This window comes from Chenopodium quinoa, unplaced genomic scaffold, assembly GCF_001683475.1.
Source record: "Chenopodium quinoa cultivar QQ74 unplaced genomic scaffold, ASM168347v1, whole genome shotgun sequence".
NCBI classification, from domain to species: domain Eukaryota; kingdom Viridiplantae; phylum Streptophyta; class Magnoliopsida; order Caryophyllales; family Amaranthaceae; genus Chenopodium; species Chenopodium quinoa.
This window is the reverse complement of record NW_018743292.1, coordinates 3331228-3341205: the sequence shown is the minus strand read 5'-3', so window position 1 is coordinate 3341205 and position 9978 is coordinate 3331228. Positions and strand designations below refer to the sequence as shown.

General features: G+C 35.0%; 2 protein-coding genes across 2 annotated transcripts; both read left to right on the top strand.

Annotated features, from left to right (window-relative positions):
- The first annotated feature begins 472 nt into the window (after positions 1-472).
- On the top strand, positions 473-5424 carry LOC110736435 (CBS domain-containing protein CBSX6-like). The gene is made up of 2 exons (XM_021916655.1): positions 473-1378; positions 4170-5424. Exons 1-2 carry the CDS (start codon positions 1035-1037, stop codon positions 5071-5073), a joined length of 1248 nt encoding a protein of 415 aa, XP_021772347.1. The 5' UTR covers positions 473-1034; the 3' UTR covers positions 5074-5424.
- A 2536-nt stretch (positions 5425-7960) lies between these two features.
- On the top strand, positions 7961-9226 carry LOC110737215 (CBS domain-containing protein CBSX6-like; the record flags this gene model as incomplete). Its single annotated transcript, XM_021917585.1, has 1 exon — positions 7961-9226. A coding segment is annotated over one exon (915 nt), but the record flags the coding sequence as incomplete, so codon positions are not given.
- Positions 9227-9978: the final 752 nt, after the last annotated feature.

Genomic DNA, 9978 nt, shown 5'->3' with positions numbered 1-9978 from the left:
ACAAGGTTTCCCTTACATGCGGATAGATAGACAAGAATGCACGATTTGAGAATTATATAATTTTTTTTTAACTTCTTTATACAATTATACTTTTGGCCGTTTTGGGTAGGAAAGAAAAGATTGTTTGAATGAACAATGTTCACCCATCTAACGAGGATATGGCCATAAGGGAAGGTCAAGAAAGATTATCAATTGCCACTGAAAGAATAGAGTTACAACATGAGCATCTCTTATTAACACAATTAAAGATGCGGAACTTCTCTATCAATCGACTTTAAACTAAACATTATTTTCTAAGTCGTCTTAATAACACAGGAAGAATATATTAAATGCAAAGTATGCATTATGTACCTAATTAACACAATTATAATTACGGAACATCTTTATCAAAAGTTCGCACAATTATATAATTATGTACCCGATCTAAATACGTCGTATACACAAGCTCTTATTAAATTTTATAAATCAAACTGATCTGATCCTGGAGTACTACTAATCATGAAACTGCAAAGTGAATCAAAATGAGCAATAAACTCCATCAACAAATAACAACAATTCTAACCCCACTTCTTGAAAAGTCTATCACTAAATTTTGTTGTTTTTCGACCCACTTTTTTTATTATTAAACCCCTAATTTATCTTCTTCTACAAATTAACACACAGTTCTTCGGACATTGCTAGAAATAATCTGGTAAAATAAAATAATTTAGGTCAGAGAAAAATTCAAAATCTCCAGATTCGCCATGTCTGTTGATGGCCTTCTGTGATCAATCTTCCATGGCCAAAACTCTCTCTCTTCCTATTACTGCCCTTCATCTTCTTCTCATCTTCCTCCATTCCCTCTTATAATAATTAATTTATTGATTAATCAACAATTCTAACAATTCTCCCAATTTCTAGGAAGAAATCAAAACCCTCAATCAAAATCCCTCCAAATTTTCGCAATTCTACAATCTGGTTTTTTCTCAGAACCTTAAAAAAATCTTACCCAGTTCATCAAAAATCAATTATCAGTGAAAAATTGGGGCAAAAAGATGGCTTCTGTATTGGTTTATCATGTGGTGGGTGATCTGACGGTGGCAAAACCGGAGTTGGTGGAGTTTATGGAGACGGAGACGGTGGAGGCGGCGATAAAAGCGATTGGAGAATCAACAGAGGGTGGAATTCCGGTTTGGAGAAGGAAACCTCAAAAGGGTTTGACTGAAAATAGTGAAATGAGGTTACAAAGATTTGTGGGTATTCTTAATCCTTTGGATATTGTGGCTTTTTTGGCAAAAGATTGGTGTTTGCAGGATCAGGAGAAAGCTATGAAAACCCCGGTTTCTGAGGTTGTTGTTCCTAATAATTCCCTACTTAAGGAAGTGGATCCTGCTACAAGGTTTGAATTTTGATGTTATTTGATTTAGTTTTTCAAGGTTTTATTGTGATTGATTGTTTTAATGCACCTTCATTGTGATTGATTGGTTTTCTCCATACTGACTGTAGTATAATTTTGAAACATTTGAGTTGACAATCTATATTATGAAGGTGTCATGTTCTTACTATCCTTAGATCTGATCCTGGTTTTACTTGTCCTGGATGGTTTTGTTGATTTTGTTTATGTGATTTGTGTCATCAATGTATCAAGTACGTAAGAATTATTTTCAGTCCAGTTTGATACTATTGATCAGTCCTAGTTTATTTCAATTTTTTTTATATTGAGGATGGGAGGTATGGTGGGGAGGGGTGGGTTATAGGACTCTGTAGTCATACTCAAGGCTTTTGGAGTTTTGGGGACAAAGATTGGGGAAGGTCGATATGAGTGTCGTTTTCAAAAGTTACATCAGTTATTGTTTTGATTTGAAGTGCTAGAAATATAACTGGATCATGGATTAGATTCCATGCAAATGGCTTGTACTATTGTTTCTGGATTCGCTGGCTGAGAATTGAGAGAAAGAAGGATACTACTTTTAGTTTTCTTGTTGATAGAACTACTCTTGATCTTCTCTCTGTAGAACTACTTTTTATCTTCTATTGCTTCTAAACCCCATTAAATTGTCTCGGATTGCATATAATGTAGATCCCTTAGCCATGTAGATCATTTTAGCACAAATGATGCATCTGTCAAATCTGAGTGATATTGGGAATATTAATGTCAGATTAACTACAGGACACAATCTGTATTTGTCTAGCTGACTCTAATCCCAAAAAATAATAAAGGGTTGATTCTATTCGTCATGGAATCACGGTGCAGCTTAGGCAGAGCATGATTTTTGTAGTCGAATTTACTCTACCTATGTTGTCACTCCAACCAATAACTTTGATGATTCCGTAGTTGAACTCATGTTGTATTTGTAACCAATCTTGCTGTAACTATTGGCATGGTATTTTGGCTTGCAAATAACATGTGATGCATTTTTAATTTGGGAGATACAAGTATACAACTTCAGATAGTTCATACATTATTGCTCAGTCCAGTACAGTCATCCCCATTTTGTTTATGATTGTTCATGTTCTTCTTTGTGATCCTGTTTGAGTACGAGTAACCTTATGTTTGATGCACTTCTTGTGTAGACAATCAAATTTTGTCTATTGACTATTGTAATCATAGTAACAGGGATCAAATTTCTTCAAATTGCCCATTGTTTAGAATCCAGCACATTACAATAAGCTATTTGAGCCATTGTACATGGTAAGTTTTAGCTCATGGTATCAATGATCACTTTGAAAGAGGAGTCACAGTAGAAACTTTTTTTTGGTTTGATCTTTCAATGGGATAATCTTATGGCTTAGTTGAGTTTCTAGAGGGGTACTTTGAGACTTAAGCAGTAGACACCCATGGCAGCTTTGCTAGAAGCCTTGAATCGAACTTATGGTCCTTTTTTATCTTAATTGATTTCCGAAGTTAGGATGGTTGGCAGTCATGTTAAGATAATGAAATACCATGAGATAATCTGCGTTATGTCCAGTCTGTCACATTATCACTCTCAGAAGGATTTAATGTATTATTGTATGGGAAGCTGGTTTATAAGTGAATACAGTTGCTTCTGCTCTCCATTCAAACACGACTGACAGCTTAACTGATTGCTTGTCCACTCAGGGTGATACTTTAGACCTGCCTTTTTTTGGAGACCTAGATGAATTTTAATAGATAGAATTGTTAGAAGCTGTTGCATACATGCTAGAATAGTTCAACTGTACACTGAATATAAAATCTGAAAAAATAGGTGTGTGAAATTTCTCAGAGAAGCCTTGAAAGTTGAAACCTTTTACCTGCACTCACAAGTGCATTTGCCAAGAGACAGCTTTATGATCTTTTGATGCACTTTTATATGTTATACAAGAAACTTGTAGTCCAGTTAGCCACCTCCCTCATCCTCATTTGTAGTTAGGAAGACTATATCCATTATAGGGTCAACACTCGATAATTGAATCTAGTTTTCCTCCACAATGAGTTTCTTGGGTTAGTACTCACTCCATATGTCAAAAAATTATAAGGGGAGGGAGGGGGGGTGTGTATGGGGGGTGGGGTTGATGCTCTTTTTGTTCTTGGAAAATACCAGAAGAGCATCTACAGACAGTGTTTCCCACTTTTTGTGTCCCTCAAAATATGGAGATGAGAAAATAAGAAAGAACCTGTTTCAATGTATGAAATTATAGTGTGATATGGTGGAATTTCTTGGAGCTGTTTAAGACTGCTTGTATGTCTCTAGTAGACATGGTTGGTTTTTACATAAGCTTCTGCTGCTGCACCAAACAATCGAGATATATTTAGTTTTCTTTTTATTACTCATTTTTCTTGTTTAGGTTGCTTGATCAAGTGGGAGTACGCAATATTTTTCACATAAGTATATCTTATATTCTTATAACTTGAAATTCATGCAATGTTAAAAGGGTTTTTTTTTTTTTTTTTTTTTCATCTGAAGTTATGTTTGGCAATTTCTGTCAGCTACCTGCTGCATTATTTCTATTTCAATTATTGAGCTCCATATAAAATTATAAAGAAACAAATAGGCCTAAGTCTGAAGATTATTATGTGTAAAATTATTTGTGAAAATGAATAAATAGGCCCACTGCTAAAATAATCCAACATAAAACAGGCCTTTTTAAACTAATTAGGATTGTTAACAAAGCCCCAATTATTATTTTGTTTACTAATATTTTTCATTGACATTTTTTTTTTTGCCAAGATTGATAGATGCACTGGAAATGATGAAACAAGGTGTGAAGCGTCTTCTTGTGCCAAAGAGTGTGGTATGGAAAGGTGTGAGCAAGAAGTTCTCAATTCTTTACAATGGAAAATGGCTAAAAAACATAGAGGCAGGGAGCAACGCTAGTAGCATCGCAAATCTCAATCGCCCTTCCTCATCTACCGCCACTATCAGCAAAACAAAGTATTGTTGTCTCTCTAGAGAAGATGTTGTCCGTTTTCTCATTGGTTGCCTGGGTGCACTGGCGCCCATCCCTCTCTCATCCATCTCCTCACTTGGAGCAATCAGTTCTCATTATTCCTCCATTGAGGCCTCCCTCCCAGCTGTTGAAGCCACCAAGAAGCTGCCTCACGACCCAAGTGCTGTTGCAGTTGTGGAGTCTACTCTTGATGGTCAGCATAAAATTATAGGGGAAATATCAGCATGTAAACTATGGAAATGTGATTACTTAGCTGCAGCATACGCTTTGGCCAATCTCTCAGCCGGGCAGTTTGTTATGGGTGTTGAGGATAATATGTCGCCAAGGTCGGTTCCTGATATTGGAGTTAACTCAACTGTCAAAGGAGACAGTAACGGAACTAATGGAAGTGGTTCAATGAGGCTTAGGAGATTTAGCAGTAGAAGCATCGGATTTTTCGGAAACTCTGTTAGCCCCAATTCTGGGGCTAGAAGTATGTATAGAGGAAGAAGTGCTCCTTTGACATGCAGAGCTACAAGCTCGTTGGCTGCTGTTATGGCTCAGATGCTCTCTCACCGGGCAACCCATGTTTGGGTAACTGAGGGTGAAGATGATGTTTTAGTTGGCGTTGTTGGGTATGGGGAGATCATGCATGCCGTGACTAATAGACCACCACCACCATCAACTGTCTCTACAAACCAGTAAATTTTGGGACGGTCTTCTGATTCTGAATCATTTTAGTAGTTGCATCTACGTCGTGTTCATTTAGAATGGTTCCTAGTATGGTTACATGTTTCACTCTATATCTCAACTCTATACATTGGGAGTCTTGTGTTGTAAAGAATGATTAGCAGTGCGGGAACATGCTTTCTTGTAGCTGAATGTTTTGCCGTTAGGCTTGGTGAGATTTGTATTATTTATTTGTTTATTTATTATATACCTTTAATCGAATAAAAACTTGGGAATTCCGATCTCCCGTGTTGTTGAGCATTATGAACCTTGAGTTACTGCAATTCATTGTAATGATTTTCCTAGTGATTGCATTTTCCTATTGAATTTCACGTGTATCAATTCATTATTTTGAATATTAATTACATGAAGTACTTCGTATCTACTTATTTTATGAGTACTAAGTAGTAAAAAAATAACAGGAGTATAAAAAAGTTAAAATGTACATTGAATGAAGACTAATAATAATACTAGTACTATATTACATTAGTATAACACTAGCTTATGGTCACGTGCAATGCATGGATTTATCAAATTTTATAAAAGTTTGTATTTCAATAATTTTTTATAAATTTTTTTTCTATTTATAAATAGTACGACAAAGGTCAATATTCTTTAAAAAAAATGTTTTGTGTAGTAGTAAACTTTAAGTTGTACATACTCGTATGATATATATACACTCTGTATAAATTTATAGTGTATTAAAAGTTATGCATATCTTTTTTAATATAATATTTTGCCTAAATTTTTTTTAAGTTGTTACAAAATTGTTTAATTGAATTTGGGAGGGAAAGATTACCTTTTATATATATATAAAAGGTAATCCATGCATTTGTCTAGCTGACTCTACAGGACACAATCTGTATTTGTCTAGCTGACTCTAATCCCAAAAAATAATAAAGGGTTGATTCTATTCGTCATGGAATCACGGTGCAGCTTAGGCAGAGCATGATTTTTGTAGTCGAATTTACTCTACCTATGTTGTCACTCCAACCAATAACTTTGATGATTCCGTAGTTGAACTCATGTTGTATTTGTAACCAATCTTGCTGTAACTATTGGCATGGTATTTTGGCTTGCAAATAACATGTGATGCATTTTTAATTTGGGAGATACAAGTATACAACTTCAGATAGTTCATACATTATTGCTCAGTCCAGTACAGTCATCCCCATTTTGTTTATGATTGTTCATGTTCTTCTTTGTGATCCTGTTTGAGTACGAGTAACCTTATGTTTGATGCACTTCTTGTGTAGACAATCAAATTTTGTCTATTGACTATTGTAATCATAGTAACAGGGATCAAATTTCTTCAAATTGCCCATTGTTTAGAATCCAGCACATTACAATAAGCTATTTGAGCCATTGTACATGGTAAGTTTTAGCTCATGGTATCAATGATCACTTTGAAAGAGGAGTCACAGTAGAAACTTTTTTTTGGTTTGATCTTTCAATGGGATAATCTTATGGCTTAGTTGAGTTTCTAGAGGGGTACTTTGAGACTTAAGCAGTAGACACCCATGGCAGCTTTGCTAGAAGCCTTGAATCGAACTTATGGTCCTTTTTTATCTTAATTGATTTCCGAAGTTAGGATGGTTGGCAGTCATGTTAAGATAATGAAATACCATGAGATAATCTGCGTTATGTCCAGTCTGTCACATTATCACTCTCAGAAGGATTTAATGTATTATTGTATGGGAAGCTGGTTTATAAGTGAATACAGTTGCTTCTGCTCTCCATTCAAACACGACTGACAGCTTAACTGATTGCTTGTCCACTCAGGGTGATACTTTAGACCTGCCTTTTTTTGGAGACCTAGATGAATTTTAATAGATAGAATTGTTAGAAGCTGTTGCATACATGCTAGAATAGTTCAACTGTACACTGAATATAAAATCTGAAAAAATAGGTGTGTGAAATTTCTCAGAGAAGCCTTGAAAGTTGAAACCTTTTACCTGCACTCACAAGTGCATTTGCCAAGAGACAGCTTTATGATCTTTTGATGCACTTTTATATGTTATACAAGAAACTTGTAGTCCAGTTAGCCACCTCCCTCATCCTCATTTGTAGTTAGGAAGACTATATCCATTATAGGGTCAACACTCGATAATTGAATCTAGTTTTCCTCCACAATGAGTTTCTTGGGTTAGTACTCACTCCATATGTCAAAAAATTATAAGGGGAGGGAGGGGGGGTGTGTATGGGGGGTGGGGTTGATGCTCTTTTTGTTCTTGGAAAATACCAGAAGAGCATCTACAGACAGTGTTTCCCACTTTTTGTGTCCCTCAAAATATGGAGATGAGAAAATAAGAAAGAACCTGTTTCAATGTATGAAATTATAGTGTGATATGGTGGAATTTCTTGGAGCTGTTTAAGACTGCTTGTATGTCTCTAGTAGACATGGTTGGTTTTTACATAAGCTTCTGCTGCTGCACCAAACAATCGAGATATATTTAGTTTTCTTTTTATTACTCATTTTTCTTGTTTAGGTTGCTTGATCAAGTGGGAGTACGCAATATTTTTCACATAAGTATATCTTATATTCTTATAACTTGAAATTCATGCAATGTTAAAAGGGTTTTTTTTTTTTTTTTTTTTTTCATCTGAAGTTATGTTTGGCAATTTCTGTCAGCTACCTGCTGCATTATTTCTATTTCAATTATTGAGCTCCATATAAAATTATAAAGAAACAAATAGGCCTAAGTCTGAAGATTATTATGTGTAAAATTATTTGTGAAAATGAATAAATAGGCCCACTGCTAAAATAATCCAACATAAAACAGGCCTTTTTAAACTAATTAGGATTGTTAACAAAGCCCCAATTATTATTTTGTTTACTAATATTTTTCATTGACATTTTTTTTTTTTGCCAAGATTGATAGATGCACTGGAAATGATGAAACAAGGTGTGAAGCGTCTTCTTGTGCCAAAGAGTGTGGTATGGAAAGGTGTGAGCAAGAAGTTCTCAATTCTTTACAATGGAAAATGGCTAAAAAACATAGAGGCAGGGAGCAACGCTAGTAGCATCGCAAATCTCAATCGCCCTTCCTCATCTACCGCCACTATCAGCAAAACAAAGTATTGTTGTCTCTCTAGAGAAGATGTTGTCCGTTTTCTCATTGGTTGCCTGGGTGCACTGGCGCCCATCCCTCTCTCATCCATCTCCTCACTTGGAGCAATCAGTTCTCATTATTCCTCCATTGAGGCCTCCCTCCCAGCTGTTGAAGCCACCAAGAAGCTGCCTCACGACCCAAGTGCTGTTGCAGTTGTGGAGTCTACTCTTGATGGTCAGCATAAAATTATAGGGGAAATATCAGCATGTAAACTATGGAAATGTGATTACTTAGCTGCAGCATACGCTTTGGCCAATCTCTCAGCCGGGCAGTTTGTTATGGGTGTTGAGGATAATATGTCGCCAAGGTCGGTTCCTGATATTGGAGTTAACTCAACTGTCAAAGGAGACAGTAACGGAACTAATGGAAGTGGTTCAATGAGGCTTAGGAGATTTAGCAGTAGAAGCATCGGATTTTTCGGAAACTCTGTTAGCCCCAATTCTGGGGCTAGAAGTATGTATAGAGGAAGAAGTGCTCCTTTGACATGCAGAGCTACAAGCTCGTTGGCTGCTGTTATGGCTCAGATGCTCTCTCACCGGGCAACCCATGTTTGGGTAACTGAGGGTGAAGATGATGTTTTAGTTGGCGTTGTTGGGTATGGGGAGATCATGCATGCCGTGACTAATAGACCACCACCACCATCAACTGTCTCTACAAACCAGTAAATTTTGGGACGGTCTTCTGATTCTGAATCATTTTAGTAGTTGCATCTACGTCGTGTTCATTTAGAATGGTTCCTAGTATGGTTACATGTTTCACTCTATATCTCAACTCTATACATTGGGAGTCTTGTGTTGTAAAGAATGATTAGCAGTGCGGGAACATGCTTTCTTGTAGCTGAATGTTTTGCCGTTAGGCTTGGTGAGATTTGTATTATTTATTTGTTTATTTATTATATACCTTTAATCGAATAAAAACTTGGGAATTCCGATCTCCCGTGTTGTTGAGCATTATGAACCTTGAGTTACTGCAATTCATTGTAATGATTTTCCTAGTGATTGCATTTTCCTATTGAATTTCACGTGTATCAATTCATTATTTTGAATATTAATTACATGAAGTACTTCGTATCTACTTATTTTATGAGTACTAAGTAGTAAAAAAATAACAGGAGTATAAAAAAGTTAAAATGTACATTGAATGAAGACTAATAATAATACTAGTACTATATTACATTAGTATAACACTAGCTTATGGTCACGTGCAATGCATGGATTTATCAAATTTTATAAAAGTTTGTATTTCAATAATTTTTTATAAATTTTTTTTCTATTTATAAATAGTACGACAAAGGTCAATATTCTTTAAAAAAAATGTTTTGTGTAGTAGTAAACTTTAAGTTGTACATACTCGTATGATATATATACACTCTGTATAAATTTATAGTGTATTAAAAGTTATGCATATCTTTTTTAATATAATATTTTGCCTAAATTTTTTTTAAGTTGTTACAAAATTGTTTAATTGAATTTGGGAGGGAAAGATTACCTTTTATATATATATATATATATATGTATATATATATATATATTGGTAAAGTAGGAAAATATTATACAAGTAGTGAATTAAAAATTTCCTAAGATAATTTGACAAAAAGTAAATAAAAATTTAGCGAATATAATTAATGACATTGTGACAAGTGTCATTTTAGATTTGCTTTTAGTATAGGTTAATTAATTGATTGATTAATTTGGTATATTTGTAGTATAATAGGGTTAATGTAAGACATACAAATAATGCAAAAGCAATGTGGGTTCATGCTCGGTCT